This window comes from Panthera leo, chromosome A3, assembly GCF_018350215.1.
Source record: "Panthera leo isolate Ple1 chromosome A3, P.leo_Ple1_pat1.1, whole genome shotgun sequence".
In the NCBI taxonomy this organism is placed as follows: Eukaryota; Metazoa; Chordata; class Mammalia; order Carnivora; family Felidae; genus Panthera; species Panthera leo.
This window is the reverse complement of record NC_056681.1, coordinates 25890516-25910915: the sequence shown is the minus strand read 5'-3', so window position 1 is coordinate 25910915 and position 20400 is coordinate 25890516. Positions and strand designations below refer to the sequence as shown.

General features: G+C 49.7%; 1 protein-coding gene across 1 annotated transcript; it reads right to left on the bottom strand.

Annotated features, from left to right (window-relative positions):
- Nucleotides 1–3335: 3335 nt before the first annotated feature.
- SUN5 (Sad1 and UNC84 domain containing 5) lies at nt 3336–18527 on the bottom strand. The gene is given in 14 exon segments (XM_042931248.1): nt 3336–3386; nt 3388–3501; nt 4556–4642; nt 5139–5306; nt 5815–5930; nt 6833–6911; nt 11219–11327; nt 11888–11922; nt 13275–13324; nt 14201–14262; nt 15180–15246; nt 16233–16307; nt 16499–16557; nt 18328–18527. Coding segments are annotated over 14 exon segments (1137 nt in total). The 5' UTR covers nt 18393–18527.
- Nucleotides 18528–20400: the final 1873 nt, after the last annotated feature.

Below are 20400 nucleotides of genomic sequence, written 5' to 3'. Positions count from 1 at the left end.
CACAGAGCATATCCATCATCTATCTATCACATATCTATTCTTACATATGTAATATTTATAATAAGATTAGTAGAAGAAAGAGGAGGAGTATATTGTTAGAATCTTGGAACTGGGCAGGTCCTTCCTGACAATGCATACAACTAAGAATCTATAAAGGAAAACATGATTTAACTACATAAAATTTTCAAAAATCCCTGCTGAACAAAATACACTCTAAACAAAGTTAAAAGACAAATTACTGGAAGAAAACATGTAGAACATCAGAGTGAGGCTGGGAGGGGCATTTGGAGGAGGAAGTGGGGTGTCTATGGCTCTGCTTTTCATCAAATCTTGGTACGGTATAGCTTTTTAATAACAAGAATGGTTCTCATAAAATCTACAGAAATAATGCCAGGTTGGATACTTGTCTCTCCCTGGTCCGCTGATTGCTGGTAGCAGCCAGAGAGTGGCAGGATTATGAGGTGACCCCTGAAGCCCATCCCACCATGGAGACCATTGGATGGCAGGTCCTGGGGCCAGGTGTTAGTGAGGAGCCTGGCGGATGTCCAGAGGGACAGATTCTGGCACAGGGCATGTGCCAGTCCAGCATGCCCTCCCAGGAGACAAGCACATTTCCGATTCATCCATCCTTCTAATGCCCAGCTGGACACTTGTCAGCCTTTACACCTGCCTGCCCCTTCTCGTATGAATTCCCTCCCTTGCAGACTCCAGTCCCTGTGCCCTTTCCGGTTTGGTTAGCCTGTCCCCTTCTGGGGCCCTGCTTAGGGGCAGTGTCACCCCCTCTCCCCCCAAAGGACTGGGCCTCCTATCACCTGCATGGGGATGGAGGTTGACAATTACCTTGGTGATCATTTACCCAGCACCTACTGTGTGCCATGCTCCGTGTGAGAGCTCTGTGGACAGAGTCACGGTAGGTACAGTTTTTAGCATTTCTTTTTTTAAAAAAATTTTTTAATGCTTTATTTTTGAGAGAGAGACAGAGTGTGAGCAGGGAGGGGCCGAGAGAGGGAGTCACAAATCCGAAGCAGGCTCCAGGCTCTGAGCCATCAGTACAGAGCCCGACTCAGGGCTCGAACTCATGAACCACGAGCTGAAGTCGGATGCTTAACTGAGTCACCCAGGCGCCCCTGTGTTTAGCATTTCTGTAAGCTCTTGAGTAAATACTAAACAGGTGGGACTCAGCTAAGGCAAAGATATTGCATGCAAAATATGAGTGACGGCTTCAGGGAACAGCAACTTAAAAAAATTTACATCTGCGTTTCTAATAGTATACAGTAATGACAGAATGTGCTATCAGAATTTATAGGATTTTCTTATGTTTCTGAAGTATCTCAAATTTTCCATTAAAGGATTTAAGGTATTTCATAGATTTTTTTTTCAAATTTTTATTGTGGTAAAATACACGCAATATAAAATTTACCATCTTAACTTTTAAAATTTACAGTTCAGTGGTATTAACTATATTCATACTAAAGTGCATCCGTCTCCGCCAGCCATCTCCACAGCTCTTTCCATTTTGTACAACGGGAACTCTCTACCACTAGACAATTAACTCTCCATTCTCCCCTACCCCCAGCCCCCGGCAGCCATTCTACTTCCTGTCTCTGTGAATTTGGCTAAGGATCTCATGTAAGTGGAATCACACCATGTCTGTCTTTTTGTGACTGCCTTATTTCATCTGGCATAATGTCCTCAAGGTTCATCCATGTTGTAGCATGTTCCAGAATGTCCTTCCTCTTGAAAGCTGAATAATATTCCGTTGTATGTATATGTCAAATTTTATCTGTTCACCTGCTGTTGGACGCTGGGGTTGCTTCCATGTTTTAGCTGTTGCGAACAATGCTGTGACGAACGCGGGTGTTCAAATACCTCTTTGAGACTCTGCTTTCAATTCCTTTGGGTATAAACCTAGAAGCAAGATTGCTGGATCGTATGGTAATTCTATTTTTTTAAGTTTATTTTATTTATTTATTTTGAGAAAGAGAAAGAGCATGCAAGGGAGGAGCAGAGAGAGAGAGAGAGAGAGATGGGGAGAGAGAGAATCTCAAGCAGGCTCCGCACTGTCAGCACAGAGACCGACTCAGGGTGGGGCTCGAACTCACAAACCAAGAGATCATGACCTGAGCCAAGATAAAGGGTTGGATGCTTAACCGACTGAGCCACCCAGGCGCCCCTGATAATTCTGTTTTCCACAGCGACTGTATTCTTACATTCTCATCAACAGTGCACAAGGGTTCTGATTTCTCCACATCCTCATCAACAATAAGCATTGATTTTGTTTTGTTTTGTAGTATCCTAATGGGTGTGAGGTGGGATCTCACTGGAGTTTTGATGTGCATTTCACTAATGATTAGTGACATTGCATGTGCTTATTGGCCATTGCATATTTCTTGGGAGAAATGTCTATTCAAGTCCTTTGCCCATTTTTTATAAGTTCATTTATATATTTTGAGAGAGGGTGGGGGGAGAGAGAACACGAGTGGGAGAGGGGCAGAGAGAGAGAGAGAGGGAGGGAGAGAATCCCCAGCAGGCTCCTTGCTGTCAGCGCAGAGCCTGATGTGGGGCTCGAACTCATGAAATGAGAGATCATGACCTGAGCCAAGATAAAGGGTCAGACGCTTAACCAACTGAGCCACCCAGGCGCTCCCTTTGCCCATTTTTGAATTGATTTTTTTGTTGTGGTGGTGGTTGAGTTTTAGGAGTCTATATGTTCCGGATGTGAATCCCTTATATAATTTGAAATGTTTTCTACCATTCCGTGGGTTGTCTTTTTACTTTGTTTACATACTATCTTTGGAGGCACAACATGGAATAGATATGTGTATACCTGGAAAAACTGAGGTCCAGAGAGGGTGTGTGTCCTGTCTGATGCCACCCAGTAAATGGTCTGTGTGATGTTGAAACACTCTGTGCTGGGCAAGGGTGGGACCTCTCATCTCCCACCTCATCTAATACAACAGCCATAATCTTGTTCCTGTTGTACACCTGGAGAGTGAGGCCCCGAGAGGGCTGGGTCTTGCCCAAAGTCGCCCCTGGTCAGGGGCAGAGCGTGACTCGAAGCCAGGCAGATGACGTATGTACAAGGATGAGACTGGCTGGGTTTGAATCCTGGTGCTGCCCTTTGTGAGCTGTGACCTCTGGCAAGTTTTTGCTCAGTGCCTTCACTGTCCCCATCTGTGAAATGGGGCCTCATGGGGCTGTTGCGAGGGTGCCTGGACACCCAGGATGAGACTGAGAATCGCTAAGTGTGGCCTCAGACGTCACATGCTAGCCCACCCTCACTCTTTGGAGCCAAAAAGACATTCCGACTTGGGCCGGGCTGCGAAGAATAAACTTTAATCTCTCTCTGGGTAGGAGCTCTGAGCAGGCTGCTCTCTAGAGCTGTCGAGGTGGGGTCACGGAGCCGTGCACGCGCACTCGGTACAGGCAGGTGAAGCGTGGGTTCCCCCAGTTGCTTGAGATCTTCACCTTGACGGCACCAAAAGCTCGGACAGGCTGGTTCTGGAAGAGTCACAGACATGGGGCCATTGGCCTCCACTCTGCCTGTCCAGAGAGGTGTTTGGGAGTGGAAGGGAACCCTCCTATTTCACAGGTGGAGAAACTGAGGCTCAGAGAGTGGAATGAACTGTCCCGAAGCCGCACAGGAAGTTGGTACTCAGGGGTTGGGATGGAAGGTACTGAGGTGAGAAAGACAGGTATACCGTGATGGGGAAAGTGTCCCAGCCTCGGGACCCTGGACAGATGGCTGTGGGACCCCGGGGCAAGTCACTGCCCCTCTTGGGGCTTCAGTTTCCCCGCTCTGTAAGATGGGTGGGTGGGGGGGGCGGTAATATCTTCCCATGAGACCAGGTCCTGGAGCTAGCTGGCCTGTAGGAGATGCTCGGTGAGCACGCCTCCTCCTTGAGAGGGGACAGAGCCCGGTGCAGAAGCTGGGGCTTGGCCTCTGAGATCTCTTTGGATGCTCTTAACTTTCCAGGGAATTAAACAAGGGGGGACTGAGGCGCAGAGACGAAGGGAATGGCCCAAGATCTTGCAGATTTGTGGTACCAGGATTTGGAGCAGTATCACTGATTCCCAAGTGTTGACATTCCACTGAGTCTCAGGGCCATTCTAGCAGCCACCCTGCTGTGTCCTGCTCCTGTCCCCGACTCCCTCCCCTTCAGGCCCCAGTTTGCCCTGCTGTGGTTAGATCAGGTGCTGACAACGGGGCCTCCCAGTATGGAGATGCTAAAGCAGTCCCCCTGTTCAAGAGCTCCTGTCCATGGGAGGAACTGCCACGGGAGGAACTGCCACGGGAGGAACTGCCACGGGAGTGCTCCTGGGCAAGTCAGGGAGACAATGAACTGCTAGAAGCTGGACAGGTCTCCTCCGGGTCCCACTTTTGGCCCTGGGCAGTGGCTCCATACTCTGAGCCTCGGTTTCCTTGTTTGTCACATGAGTTAGTGACAAGTGTGCACTGCAAGGCTGTCGGTGGATGAAATGGGGCTCCCGGGGAAAGCCCTGCACATGGTGCACGTTTGCTGTGTGCTCAACGTAGGCAGCCTTTCTCAGGTACCTGGAGCGGGAACATCTGGATGATGTTTTCCGGCTGAAACTGAAACGCCCCCAGGAACACCTCCTCCTTGGGAGAGCCTTCCATGCCCTGTGGAACCAGAACCGAGGCAAAAGGGTCAGATGCGGGCAGGGCCTTCAGAGGGTGTTGCCCCTCTCCAGCTGAGACTTGCATACCTCCCAGGATGGGGAACTCCCTACCTCTTTGGGCACCACTGCATCGCAGCACAGAGGAATAGATAGGAGAGAGCACTGGATTGAGAATCAAAAGGCTGAGGGTCCTCTTCTAATTATGCCACTGAGTTGTAGGTTTTGGGTGTTTCCCTGACCCTTTTCTGGACCTCAGTTTCCTTATCAGTGTCTCTGAAGACTAAATTGGCTCTGAAAAGCTTGGGTTGAAATAAAGTGGCTGTTTATCTCCTATCCTTAAAGGCTGTGATCAACGCCAAACCTGGCCATTCTCAGCCTTAACTAAGCCTCATCCAGCCCCTCTAGCCTGCTTGGGTTGTGCAGACAGGGTGCCTAGAATCCCGCCAGACGAGGCTGTCTCCTTAGTTAGGCATTGCTCCCTGTGGGGGCGTGCTCACGTAAATGACAAAGTCCTTGGGAGCAGTGTCCAGGTTGCCCGACAGTGAGATGGTCTTGGGGATGTGCTGCAGCGTCAGGTTGGACAGGTAGACCTTCTGGGCCATTCGGATGGTCACCTGGCCTCGGTCACCCGAGAAGGCCCAGCAGTTGCCGGGTGTCACGTTGGGCTGGAAGGGGCAGGTGCGATGGGGGCCATGCTGGGTGGGTGGGTTAAGGTGAATTCCTCATCCCACCCTGGCTCCCCTAGACCTCCTTTGCCTCCTGGGTGAGCCGGATCCCTCCATCTACAAAGCTTGGCTCCAGCGCCACCAACTCCAGGAAGCTCCCCTGATTGCTGATGGTAAGAATGAACCTTCCCGTCAGCCCAGTGCAGGGCAGGCAGGGGCCTGCTTGGGGCTGCGAGGGTTCCTTGACCCTCAAGTCTTGAAGGGCCCCCTTCCAGTGCCAAAGCAGACTGTCCCTGCCCGGCGCCCACCCCTGCTCCTGCCCAGTCCCCCCGTGGTTCCTGCTGTCTATTCTTGCCTCTTGCCCCTATCGCGTCTCTGTCTCCTGTTCCTATCCCTAGCCCCACACCGGGCCCCCACCCACTTTGTGCGCACCCCCAGTGTCTGCTTCCAGGTCCTGCCCCCAGGACCCTGACACTCCCCCCCTCCCCAGTCCCCCCATTCCCCCTGCCTCGAGGATCACGTCCGGGGGCTGCGCGTAGTTCCATAGCCGGATCCAGTTCCAGCAGGAGCGAGCCTTGTCATAGTTGTATGTGGCAGACGTTTGCTCAAAGTCGATGGAGGCCCCTGTGTGGGAGTGACGGTGTCAGATTGGGCACTGACCACGTGCCGGGCGAACACTTTAGGTGAGTCATTGGCCCTCTGTAAACTTCAGATGTTCCCTGGGTGATGGGAGTAATAACAGAAGCCATAATCGTGATAACACCCCCCTACCTCACGGGGCTGTTGTGAGGTTGAGGTGAATCAATACAACAAAGTCCTTCCAGCCAGCCTCATTATTATTTCCGTGGCTCTTGCTGTGCCTGCTTCACAGAGGAGGGCACTCTGGCTCTGAGAGGTCGAGTGAGGCCCCGAGAGCGTAAACCAGTGCCCTCTGACTCCCCGTGCCCCTGGGCCTGGGTCAGCTGGTGCTGCCTGGCCGGCCCCACCTCTCCTCCTTCCGCGTGTCCCCCACACACTCCTGCTGTGCTGTCGCAGGAGGACCGTTCACATGGGTTCCCCTGGGTCTGGAAGACTTTTCCCTCCTCTCCAGGTCTCAACTCAAACATCCTTCCGCACAGGCCTCTGCCCAGGTCCCCTCCATGCCAGTCACCTGCTTCGGTTTTCCGCAACACTGATTCCCAACTACAACTGGGCCTGCGTTGGTTTTTTTAGACGGTCAGTCTCCCCGGCTCTGCCGGCCTCTGGGTTTGGAGGGGGTGGGGGGAGTGGACGGGTGGAGTGGGGGGGAGTAGATGCGGGGTGGGGTGGGGGGGAGTGGAGGGCCTCCCCTCCCCACCTCAGCCCCCTTTAGAGAAAATAGAAAATTGTAGCAAAAAAAAAGCCGTCTGGGGGCAGAGGCTAGCTCTGAGCATGAACTTGCCAGGAGCAGAGGATACCAGACCAGAACTGAAATCCACCCACTGAAGAGTTTCTGAGGACCCTTGAGGCAGGCTGTTGGGTGGGGGAGGTGAGGGGGAGTCGCTTACCTATAGACTTTAGGGCAAAGTCTGGCTTTTCAATATAATCTCCTTGTATCATCTTCATTATTTTCTGGGCCATTTTTTGCTGAGAAGGCAGAAAACACAAACCGTGTGCCAGTGTGTTCTTATAGATCCTGTCCATGTGCGGGTTCGCACCCAGTGACAGGTGGCTGCAGATATCCTCATGTCCCTAACTGCTTACCCCTGCCTGTGGAGGCTGTGGCTGGTCCTGGCACAAGACCACCGGTCACTACACTGTGAGGAGGCCCGGGTGACACGGTGCCATCGCTACCCCACCCGCCGGGTCTATGACGGGGTCACACGTGGGACCAGAGTCTCAGGGAAGTTAAGGGCAGGGCATCTGGAGTCAGACAGACTTTTACCGCTGTGGGGCTTTGGGCTAGTTACCGCCCCTCTGAGTCTTGACCTTGTTGTCTGTAACATGGGGATGATAATTACATCCTCCTCCTGCCGCTGTGAGGACTAGAGCTAACGCTTGTAAGGCTGCTACCATGTGCCAGGACTGTCCTCAGTGTCACATAAGTCCACTCTTATCCCCTCACAGCAGCCCCAGGAGGTATGTGCTATTATCACTTCCATTTTAAAGATGAGAATACTGGGGCACAAAAGGGTAAGGTGTCCAAGGTCACACAGCTGGTAAGAGGCAGAGCCAGGCAGTTTGGTTCCAGTGTTTGGGCTCTGAGCTACTACACTCTCCTGCCAGATAAAGACTGCAAAGCACTTAGCATGCTTGGTACTCAGTAAATGCTGGCCACTATTTTTTTTTTAACGTGTATTTATTTTTGAGAGACAGAGAGAAACAGAGCACGAGCGGCAGAGGGGCAGACGCAGAGAGGGAAACACAGAATCCGAAGCAGGCTCCATGCTCTGAGCTGTCAGCACAGCCTGAGGCAGGGCTCGAACCCACGAACCGTGGGATCATGACCTGAGCCGAAGTCGGCGCTTAACCAACTGAGCCACCGAGGCGCCCCAATGCTGGCTATTATTTTTATTAGACTCTTCAAAACTGTGGCCACAACCAGGTCTCCCACTCCACATCCTTCTTTCAGTATGACTTTGACACGCTTCCCATTGAGAGGTGGGGCTAAGGTTCCCTCCCATAAGTCTGGGGGGGCCTGAGGCTATGGCAGAGGTGATGCCGTGTGACTTCTGGGCTAAGCCTAAAAGGGGATACAGCTCTATTTCATGGGGAGGCTCATTCTTGGAGCTGCCAAGCTGTGAGGAAGCCCACACAACACTGAGCGCCCACCTATGGTTGCATTAGTCAACAGCCCTGAGTTCCCAGCTGATAGCCAATGTCAACTTCTAGACATGTGAGTGAAGATGCTTCCAGATGGGTCCAGACCCAGATGCCAAGTCACCCCCAGCCTTCAAGTCTTCCCAGGTGAGGCCTCATTGTGTAACAGTGACAAACCATCCCCACTGCACTCCGTTTGGATCCCTGACCCACGGAATCTCTGCGCATAATAAAACAATTGTTTTGCACCACTAAGTTTTGGAGTGGTTTGCTATGTGGCAGTAGTAACTAGACCAGCCACGGTGCTACAGGGCAGGGATTTGTTGATATGGAAACTCAGAAAGGTTGATGACCTGCCTAAGCTCCAAACGGTAAGAAAAAATGTTGTATCCATAAAACAAGAATATGGATCTATGAAAAAGAACACCCAGAGAGCAAAAATGAAGTTCTTAGGAATTCAGACTATGTTAGCAGAAATGAAAAACTCAATGGAAGTTTTGGAAGATAAAGCTGAGACTATTTTCTCATATCATAACAAATAGAAGAAAACAGGAAGAAATGGGAGAAAGAGGATTAGTTCAAGAGTTTAACATCCAAATAATAGGAATTTCAAAAATGAGAATAAACCACATATGGCTGGGAGGGGATACATCCATTTAATCACACAATTAAAGAACACTTTTTAGGACTAAAGGGCATGAGTTTCCAGATTGAAAGGGCCCCAAGGGTAGCTAGCCCATAGGCAAATTATCATAACATTTAAGATGTAAGGTGAGATGTAGGGCTTCCAGGGAAGATATAGTAAGTTACAGAGGATCAATGTTCCCACTAAAAACAACTAGTAAAACCAGATAGTTTATGAAATCATATTGTAAAGCCACCACTGAGCTATGGGAGCAATGAGGACCAGATGTATTAAAATTCTAGACAGGAGAGAACCATTCCGAAATTCATGAACAATTTTTTAATGCCTGGGGGCATTTGATGATTCTGGGCATGGGCTGAAGACATGGGTATAGGCTGGACAATGGCTGCTATTGGTGAAAGAGAAAGCAGCAAAGATTTTAATAGACACACAGGACTAAAAGGACAAAATTGGAGACTTGATGAACCTCAAACCTGAACAGTTTTCCCCATAAGATGTTAACTGAAACCCAGAACTATTGAAGAGGCCAAAGAGCTAACTTGAAAGCTTCTGAAAGACATATTAAAACTTCCCAGTCTCATAATGCTTAGAAACCAAGCCCCTTTCCGTGAAGGGACCCCAAAACAAAATAAGCAAGAGATTAAAGCCTTACAAACATCTTCTTAGTATATATCAGAAACATTGGAGGGCTTGTTGAAACATACATGATTGGCTCCCATCCTCAGTAGGTCTGAGGGAGCCCATTAATTTGAATTTCTAACATCTTCCCAGGTAATGCTGATGTTCCTGATATGGGAGCCACACTTTGAGAACCGCTGCCCTAGAAGGAGTGGTGAATCAATACTGAGAGGCTGTAGCCACACCTGGAGGCACTAAACCAATTATGGGCACAATTAGAGGCCGAGAATCCAAGCTTGCCCCTGGCAGAGAAGGTTACCACTAGGGCTGCAGATTTTGCATTCATGCAGGGCTGGGAGACAAAATTGGAGACTTGGGAGGGGTGCCTGGGTGGCTCAGTCCATTAAGTGTCCAACTCTTGATTTCGGCTCAGGTTGTGATCTCAGAGTGCGTGAGTTCAAGCCCAGCATCAGGCTCTGTTGCTGACAGTGTGGAGCCTGCTTGGGATTCTCTCTTTCCTACTCTCTCTTTCCCTCCTCTGTTCGTGCTCACTCCCTTTCTCTCTCATATTAAATAAATAAATTTAAAACAAACAAAAACTTTTTTAATTTTTTTTTAATTGGAGACTTGAGAAGCCTCAGACATATGGTCAGTCTTTCCCATCAGGATATCTACCAAAAGTTTGAAGCTGCATGGGAAGGACACTAAAGGGTTAAGCTGAAAAAATCTGACTAAATCTTACACAAATTGCCACCCAGGTTTGAAACAGCTCAATGAACATCTACATAGAAGTGATAAGTGTACTCATCTTCCTTACAAAGAAAATGGGGAACTCTCTCTAGTTGAAGTTATACCTATCTGGAGCACAGAGTTCTTTTGTATACAATGTCCAGAAAAACACTAAAAAAGTACTGGACATGAAAAGACAATACCATATGACTGATACTGCAAAGAAAAACAACAATAGAAAAAGATCATAGATGATCCAGATATTGGACTTAGAAGATAAGGATATAAAAATTACTACAACAATATATTAAATAAAAGAAAGAAAAAATGGACGACATAGGTAAGATGTTGGAGAATTAATCTATGGTTAATTCACCATAGAATTAAAATTTATGAAAAAGAATCAAATATGTATTCTAAAACAATGCAATATATGAAATTAAGAACTTAATGGAAAAATTTAACAGTAGATTGGACAGAACAGAATACAGGATTAGTAGCAAACTTAAAGAAATGTGAATAGAAAATATCAAAACTCAAGCACATGGAGAAAAAGAATGAAAATCAAACACATCAGGTGATCAAATACATCACTCTAACAGTCTAGCATAGATGTAACTGGAGTTCTAGGAGAGGAGATAGATAATGGGGAAGAAACAATATTTTAAGAAACAATAGCTAAGCATTTTTAGCAACTATTGAAGAAATAAATCTGTAGATCCAATAAGCTCAGCAATCCAATCCCAAGCAGGTTAAATATGCAACACTGTGGATAAAAAGAACATCATACAAACTCCCAGAGATAAAAAAACAGATCACACTCAATGGACCAATAATAAGAGCACTAATAGACTTCTCAAAAGCAGCAGTATAACTAGAACACAACAGTGGAATTCTTTCAAAATGTTCAGGGGAATATTTCCTATCTAGAATTCTATACCCAGCCAAACTATCAATCAAATGCAAGGGTAGAATAAAGATATTTTCAAGTGTGCAAGTTCTAAGCAAATTAATATGCCTCTTATTTGACTCTTTCCCAGGAAATTATTGGGGGATGTGCTCCACCAAAAGTTGGGAAATAGGAAAAAGGGCATCAAACAAAGAAGTCAGATGTTTGGGAGCAGAATGGCCAGTATCTCACCTCATCTGACATGGCTTCCATCAACTGGAGCTTGGCAATGAGTTGGGTCATGTTACCTCGGAGGTCCTGGATTTCCCCAGAGTGATGCTGCACCTTCTCCTGGTACATTCTTACAAGAAAGGAGTGAGAACATGGAGTGACTGATTTGCAATGCTGCTATTGTCACCCTTAGCTTCTATCTGTGTCAGTCAACCTACAAAGAACTAGCTTCACATTTCCTCACTCTTCTGGGCCCATCCCTGGCCCTACCCAGCAGGTTCTTGTCTCTTCCTCCTACTTGGAATACCTTTAAATTTAACTCATTCCTTCCAAATATTCCTATTTTGTTTGCAATTAAGGATGATGCCACCAGGTGGTATACTGTTGGTTAAAATTTCTTCTCAGCTTCCACTTGCTGAGTGTGATTTATTCAGGACAGTTGACATCTTTAACGTTCATAATTACCCAGAGCAAGGTGGGTGTTATGTCTCATCTCATAAATGAGGAGTTGAAGGCCCAGAGAGGTGAATTGACTTGCAAAAGTTTAGCCAAGTAGGAAGTACGGGAGCTGGGATTTAAACCTAGGTTTATCTGACTGTGGAGCCCACATTCTTAGCCAATACCTTACAGGTCCTGGATATAGTTCTGTTTTTTAGGTGATAGTAAGATTATTTAGCAGATTCTTCTTACCTCAAGCTCTTCAGTGGACTATCTATGCTGTCATCCTGGTAGGGTGTTGCAGAAACAAGGGATCTTTTTCAGATGGCCTCATCTGGGCCCAATAGAACTTCCTCCATTCAATCTTCCACAACCATAAATCCATCCATTCATCTGCCTTCCCATTTACTCTTCCATCCATCCACTCAACTACCATCTATCCAAAATCCAGTGTATCCTCCATTTTAAGTCGATCCATCCAAATCCACATTCATCCACCCTTCCACCTATCCACCAGCCCATCCAACCACCCTTTCTCACACATATACTCCTCCATTTATCCAACCTGCCTCATCCCTCTTATCCACCCTCCCATTCATATAACTTACCTTATATATTGACCTTTTCATCAATCAATTCATCCTCCCATCTATCTACCCTCCCATCTATCCAAACTCCCATTAACTGTCTGTCCATCCATCCATCCATCCATCCACCCATCCATCCATCCATTTATCCATCCATATATCTAATCTGCCCTCCTATCTGTCCATCTGTCCATTTTCTCATCCATTCAGTCTTCCATTCATCCATCCATCTATCCTCCCAGCCATTTTCCCACATCCCTACATCCACCACTTCTATCATCTCATCCATTCTCCCTCCATTCCACATTTCCATCTGATCATCCAATTAACCAATACCGATAGTGGCAACTTTCTGCCCAGTCCTGAGGTGGACATCACTGGAGTGAATTAGACGTGGCTCTGCCTTCAAGAGCACCCAAAAAAGTTGGGAAAATGTCATGATTGCTTTCATGATTAGAGAAAACTGTGGGAGGAAAGGGGAATGTCATCACCTTCACCCGGTATTTCTGGGGGAAGTGACATTTTAGCTGGATCTTGAAGTATATGGAGTTTATACGGAGAAAAGAGTAGAGGGAAGGACAAGCTCATCAGATCTCTTTTCTCCTTAAGCATTCTGAGACTCTTTGTTGTCCTCTGACAGGGAGCAATAGCCATGATTTCCTCCTCCTTTCTCCCCAGGAACCACAAAGCAAATGATCTCATTTCATTTGAACAGAACAAACTGCCTTGAGTAGAGAGAATTGTGTTCCATTCTCACTATCGTTCTCTAGGAGGGAGATTTGATAAAGGAAATATAGGTCACCTCTGGGAGGGAGAGGCAGGAGAGCCATTCTGTAGGATGGACTATTGAATCTGGTCTTTAAAGCCACATTTTGGTGGGAGAGATGGGTTCCAGGTGGGTGGCATCGCAAAGACAGAGATTTGGGGCTGGAATGAGTCAGGAACTGATCAGGTTCCAGATGTGATGAGAGTGAGAGAAGCTGATGTAGGCAGCATTGACTAGTTGGGGTGCGGCCAGTCAGTGCTGAGGCCTGAAGAGAGCACACACTTACCTGCCAGACTTCCATTTTAGACGGTACGTGCATAGAAAATATCCAGAATCCTGTGGGGCCAGGAGAATGAGAGTGAGACATTTAAGATGAAAGGTTAAAAGCTTAGGCTCTGGAGTTAAGGCATCTGGATTCAAATCCCAGCTTTGGCACTTACTAACATTGTACAACTTTGGAAGAATTTACTTAATCTCTCTATACCTCAATTTCCTCCTCTGAGAATTTCCTCCTCCTAAAATGGGACCAACAGTAATATCCACTTCATGATCAAATGATATCATATATGTAGAGTGTCTCACATAAACCAAATAATCCATGTCCCCTCTCTCTCCCCGGCTCCAATTCTACTGGGGATAATCGATGAAGAGAAGAAAATGGGATGATGTTCCCTGTATTTCATAATCTCTGTGTTGCCTTAAATCCTACCATTCAAACCATTATTAAAGCTCTTTAAAACCTATTCATTGTTAATGATAAAGCAATCAACAAATCAGGAATAGAATGGAACTCCCACAATCTGATAAAGCCCATTTATGAAAATCCCCCAGCTAAAAAACACTTAATGGTAAAATATTGGATGAATTCTTCTGCCACCCCCACCCCACCGCCCTGCCTCCTTGGGCCAGTGTACTCGAGAGGAGGGAGGAGACTCCTTTGCTCGAGAAAGCAAAGCTGTGACCTGGGAGGTGACAGCAGTGGTTGGAAGGAATCCGCTGAAGCTCAGAAACAAGTAATAACGATCATACCACGGTTGGGGGAGAACTTGACTTTTCAGCGCTTTTCTTAGTGTTCAAAACATGTTCTTGGTCATCAGTTAATTTAATCCTCACAGCAATACTCATTAACAGCCTTCACTCTTTTCCTCCCCAGGTTGGGCAAGAGCGCAGGGATACCTCCACCTGGGATGGGGCAGGGCCCTGGAGACTTACCAAAAGCACAGAGGATGAGAACACCTGTCTTTTCCATGAGCTTCTGGAAGAGCAGCCTGCATCTGGAAGAGAGAGAAGCAGAGGTCAAGGTGAAGTGGGGTTTTGCATAGGCTAGCAAGTCCTGGCCTGGCCCTTGTCCTCTTCCAACCCTGAAGGGCAGGGCCCTCCCTGGGCAGTGATACCCCCTCCAAGATGCTGACCACGTTCTGTGACTGCACAGCCTCACGGAGGAAAGAAAGCTCTCACCCCAGCATTTGGGGCCATCAGAGATACACTGACCGTGGTCCACCACGTCCTTTTCACACCCGTCTCCAGCTACGTACTGTCTGTTCCCTCCCTTCTGTCCTGGTGAGCGCACCCTTCAGGGTTCAGCTCAAACAAATGTCCCCTCCTCCTATGACCTTCAGAGTCAACACTGCCCACCCTCACCCTTAACACCGGGTTTGGTGTCTGCCTGCCTTCCCCTATTGGGAGCTCAGGAGTGGTGAGGGTCAAGGCTGGGCCCAGAGTAGGCATTAAGATGTTTAGGATACAGGCTCTAAATGGATGAATGAGGGGGAAAGCTTTGCAGCACTTGGGAGGAGTTTGCGTGGGACAGGAGAGTGAAGGGAAAGGAAGGGACAGGCATGCCAGGAAGAAAAACAGCCTGCGCCTGGTGCTGAGGTGGGAGCAGGAACAGCGGGCCCAGGGGGTGAGAGCCCTAGTCTTGCTGGCCCAATGGGTCCACAACAGGATGCAGAATGAGAGCAGCATGGAAAGAAAGGGTGGGGCAGGATTCCAGAAGGTTGCAGGCTGAGGTGCTGGAGCCCTGGGGAGCCACAGTGGGTTCTGAGGTGAGAGAATATGCTAAAAGCCAGGTTTGGGATGGCTGGTCTGGTCCGGTGATCAAGGGATCATTCAGACCAGTGAGGGGGCTGCCATAGGAACGGGCTGCGTGTTCCCAGCCCCCATCACCCTCCCCTCACCTGCCCCCGCTCACCTGCAGTTGTTGAACAGAATCTGGTGAGCCTGAGTCCTCAGGAAGCAGGCCAGGCAGGTGATCCAGGCTGCAAAGGAGGCAGGAGAGCAGGGAGTAGCCACACCCTTGTTTTTATCCCACCAACCCTTGCAGGAGGAGAGGTCCTACTGCTGGGAGACCCTCTCAATTTTGTAATCGAGCCCAGGGTAGCCCTGCTCTGCTCACAGGTAAGCACCCGCTCAGAGGGAGGACGGGCCCTAGAGGTGGGCACAGCTTGCGACCGGCAGTTAATAGGCACCTAGCATAGACTCAGGGGCACACGAAGCCTGGGATGTGCCGATGCCCATTCCCAGACACTGGGGGCTTCTCAAGGGCAGAGTCCTTGTCTGGTTTATCCCCAGGTGCCCAGTGTTGCCCACCATGGAGCCAGGTAAAAAGTTGGGGTTCAGGATGGATGAGTAGGTGGGAGACACGTGAACGGACAGGAGAATGGTAAGAGAATGGTTTGGAAGGTGGATGAAACGGAAGACGGTTGAGAGGAGGGGCGGACGGAAGGATGGATGGAAGGACGGATGGGTGGGTGACTGGATGGGTGTGAGTAGTAACAAATAAAGGTACGGGTGGCCGATGGCTGACGCAGTGAACCCAGGGGGTGCGTGGATATTACAGCAGATGGATACGAGGACAGATGGCTGGAGAAATGACTGAGTGATGAGGAAATGGAGGGGTGGGTGGGTGAACACTGGCATAGAAGGCTGATCTTTAGGGGGTGGTCAGACCCCGTGCCCGAAGGGAGGGCACACTGCGTCACACCATTCCGTGGCTTCATCAGTGGCCCCAGGGGCCAGGCTGGCGGGAGAGTAGCGGAGGGCCGACAGTCAGCCCCTCCAAACAGCAAGTCTGCCTCCTATCCCCTCTCCCCGACCACCAAAGAGACTCTGGCTGGAATGACGCCCCTGCCACCTTCGCTGGGAAGTCCTCCAGGGTTCCCTCCCTCCCCTGCAGCCCAGTGCAGGCCTTACCCCCACCCAGGCCCACGTTGACGGCCAGGGCATCTCTTCGGTGTATACGTACAGATACAGGCCAGCACGCACTGGGCCAGGCTCAGGGCCGGGGCGTTGATGCGGATGGGCAACACTATGGCATCACCTGCAGAGAGCACGGGGCCTGTCACGTCAGCGCCCACAGACACGAGGAGCACCCAGAACGTGGTGCGGCCACGCCTGCTCCCTAGCTCGCCCCTTGCTGGGTGACTCCGGGCTGCCCATCTGACATCTCTGAGCCTCGGGCCCTCGCTGTTCACGAAGACCCCAGGGCCCCTCTCGTCCCTCCCTGCTCACTCGCGTTTGGCAAGGCGTCCTGAGCCGTCCTGCAGGTGTTCCGGCCTCTTTGGGCGACCCTGGGGATAACAAGATTCACAATCTCATTTTATAATTTTTTCAAGAAACGTGGTGTCCCCGCGTTCCAGATTGAGAGACTGAGTGGCGGACAAGTTCGCCCAAGACCACCAGCCTGCGAATCAGGGACACACCAGGTCTGACTGACCCCAAACGCAAGTCTGTTTTGAGGAGAGGACTCGGTTTGCGGTGGCAGTCACAGGTGGTTATCCCCGCAAAGCCAATCGCTCCCGTCACTGGCAGGAGGCTGATTTTGGTCCCTCGTGCACTCCTACCCCGTGTGATTTTAGACAATCCCGATTGCTCCAAGCCCTGCTGTCACACTCCCAGTGCCTTTGCTGTGACTGGCTCTAGTGGGGCGGGGGGGGGGGGGGGGGGGGGGAGTTCCCACGGGGTGAGGTGTGGGGCTGGGCTGGGTATAGAGGCCTTGGGGGAAAGGCTTTCTCATTGCTAAAATGAGACCCACAGGAAGCAACGTCCGCTCTCCTTGCACCCTATACAGCCATGCTTCTCCGTGCTTCTGGAACCCTGGTGGCCTGTGACAGCGAGGAGGCCGACAGGAAGAGCAAAAAGGTGGCAGGGACCTGGATCTTAGGGGACATTGCAGAACCACAGAACTAACGTGCTCTGGAACCACACACGTCTTGGGACCTCTTGGCATGTGAGATAACAAATTGTCTTTATTTCTTAAGGCAAAGGTCTCCAAACATTTATTATCATACTCCCCTGATGTATTTATGTTTATTTATGAAGCAATTTTATATATATATAATACCATATATACACATATATGTGCATAGCTCCAAGTGTGCTAACATATTATTTACTTTTTCAAATATTTATACATTCTTGAGGACTATAAATTAAAAGAGGGTGGGCTAAAAATATACGCTGAAGTTCGGATGATTTGTCCCCTCACCCCAGCAGATTGTTTTGTACATCCTCTTTTTAAAATATTTTTTTTTTTTTTTTTTTTTTTTATTTATTTTTGGGACAGAGAGAGAGACAGAGCATGAACGGGGGAGGGGCAGAGAGAGAGGGAGACACAGAATCGGAAACAGGCTCCAGGCTCCGAGCCATCAGCCCAGAGCCTGACGCGGGGCTCGAACTCACGGACCGCGAGATCGTGACCTGGCTGAAGTCGGACGCTTAACCGACTGCGCCACCCAGGCGCCCCTAAAATATTTTTAAAAATGTTTTTATTTTATTTCTGAGTGAGACAGAGTGTGAGTGGGGGAGGGGCAGAGAGCGAGGGAGACGCAGAATCGGAAGAAGGCTCCAGGCTCCGAGCTGTCAGCACAGAGCCCGATGCGGGGCTCGAACTCACAAACTGTGAGAAATCATGACCTGGGCTGAAGTCGAAGGCTTAACCAACTGAACCACGCAGGCGCCCCTGGTTTGTATACCCTCTTGGGATATACACCCCTTTTGGGGGCGCAGAGGTGGGCAGACAGATGGCAGAGGTGCTTGTTTGCCCATTTACCGTCTCCCTCACTGGACTGTGACCTCCGTGGGGGCAGGAAGCACTTCCGCCTGGCGCGGCCCTGTGTCCCCAGCCCCCTGCTCAGTGCTTAGCAGGTGCTCAATAAACACATGTGGAAAGGGTCTCCTTTGGCTGGGAGACTTTAGGAAAGCCACAGTCAGACCTCTCTGACCTCAGTAGCTGCCTCTGTCAAGTGCGGCTGGTGATCGCCCGCTCACCTCCAAGGAGAGGGCAAAGGCAGTTTGTAAACCACAAAGAACTGGGCAGAGAGGGGGGCTGCCATCCTCACCTCCTGGGTCTGGCATTCTCAGGCGGGTCACACAGGTCCCTGGGGTTCCTCAAGGACCGTGGCATCAATTTCCTTCTCTAGGAAATCTAGGGAAACGGTGCTGGGGCTCTCTGGGAGTCGGCAAGGGGGGAGAGACTACCACTGCTGCCACCTCCTAGTGTTCCCTGGAAGGTGCCATGTGGGATCTAGCCGGGTCAAGTGGAGTCGTGGGCACTGTGACCTCACAGAGCAGGGGGTGGGGGTGGGGGCTCTGCCCAGTCTCCAGCTTGGCCCCAGAACTTCCCCTTGGATGAGCCCATTCTGACTCCCTTTCTACTTATAAGATGAGGAAATTGAGGTCCCAGGACGGGAAGGGCCATGCTAGGATCTCAGGGCCTGGGCAGGGGCGAGAACCGAGGCTCCCATATCCAGGCCATGCTTTGTTCTTGCCCCCAGACCCCTCCCTGCCTCCAGCTTCCCGGACTTGCTACCTGCTTAGGCTGTCCGTGAAGGTTTATAATGCTTGTCTTCTCGCTAGTGGAGGTTTTGCATAACACAAAATAATGTATATGTGGTTGCTTTAATCAAGTTCTACTTCTCCTGCAGAAAAATAAACGCATAGCAGAGTGGAAATGTCTGGCTATAGATATTTTTTTTCCGTCAGCCCTGCCAATGGAGAGCCAATTTGGATTGTGAAGCTTAAAGGAACTCACTTTTGCCCCTTGATGGTAGTTGAGCAAATTGTAGGCTAAGTTCCGGCAGTCTGCAGAAGAAGGGTCCCTCAGGGAGTCCAGAATACAAAACCAGAATGTGTTTGTGTGTTAGGTTACAGAACAAAGATGTGACGCTTGCCGATGGGATTGAGGTTGCTAGTCAGCTGACCATGAGGTAGGAGAATATCCTAGATCACCCAGGCAGGCCCAGTGTAATCAGGGTCCTGAACCTGGCAGAGGGAGGCAGATGGGAGAGGGTGGCTGCACCAGCAGCCCTCAGCCCTACATGCTGGTTTGAAGGTGGAGGAAGAGGCTTTAAGGCATGCAGTGAAAACAGCCTCTGGAAGCTGGAAAAGGCAGAGAAACAAATCCTCCCCTAGAGTTTCTGGAAAGGAGCAAAGCTCTGCCAATACCTTGACTTCAGCCCAGCGAGATCCATTTTGGACTTCTTGGACTTTTGACTTCCAGCGATATAAGACAAGAAATTTGTGTTTAAAGTCACGACGTTTGTCGTCATTTGTTACAGCAGCAATAGGAAACTAATACAGTACTCTTAAGAATTTTCGGTGAAGGGGAAGCCCTGAAATGCTGCCACTATAATTGTTCCAAGGGTCTTCCAAGTGTACATACATGCATTCGTTCCACAAATATTTACTGAGCACCCGGTATGTTCCAGGCACCGGCTGCAGAGGTGAGCAGAACCAGCTCCCATCCCTGGGGAGGAGGGTCAAGGGGCTAGATCACCCAGGATGCTACACTGTGCACGTAGCAGGCGCCTGCCCACGCTTGCCATTGCTGTAGGGAGGAGGGGCTGGTGAGAATCTCCCTCCTTTGTATCCACTGGTCGTCAGTCAGTGTCCCCCGTGCTGGATGTGTCGAGGAAGAGGAAGTGTTTGTGCTGAGAGCAAACACTGAGAGTGGCTTTGGTCAATATTTGTGCCCCTCTCCACTGTCAGCTGTTTGCCCCGGCTACCACGAGGGCCAGGCGGCCAGGAGTCGGATGTTAGGGAGCTTGTGGCTGGCATAAGAATAGAGCAGGGGAGCTCCCGTCCTTTCAGGGGAGGGCTTGCTGATGTCCGTGGTCCCTGTCAGTTCTGGGGGCACTCGTGGGGATCCAGCACAGGGTGGGCTTGGGCCTGGTATTTGGGCTGGTGTGGAGTCAGCAGGAGCCATGAAGGGCTCTGGAGTGGGGGAAGGCTCCAAGTCCCCTTGTGCCTACACTCCAGCTAAGCCACGCAGAGGAACACAGGGGCGCCCTGCGGTTGTGCTGTCACTTCCCGTGCATATGTGTGTGTACATGCACAAACACGTATACACCCTCCCAATGCCAGGAAACAGTCAACTACTCACCCATACACACACACACACACACACACACACA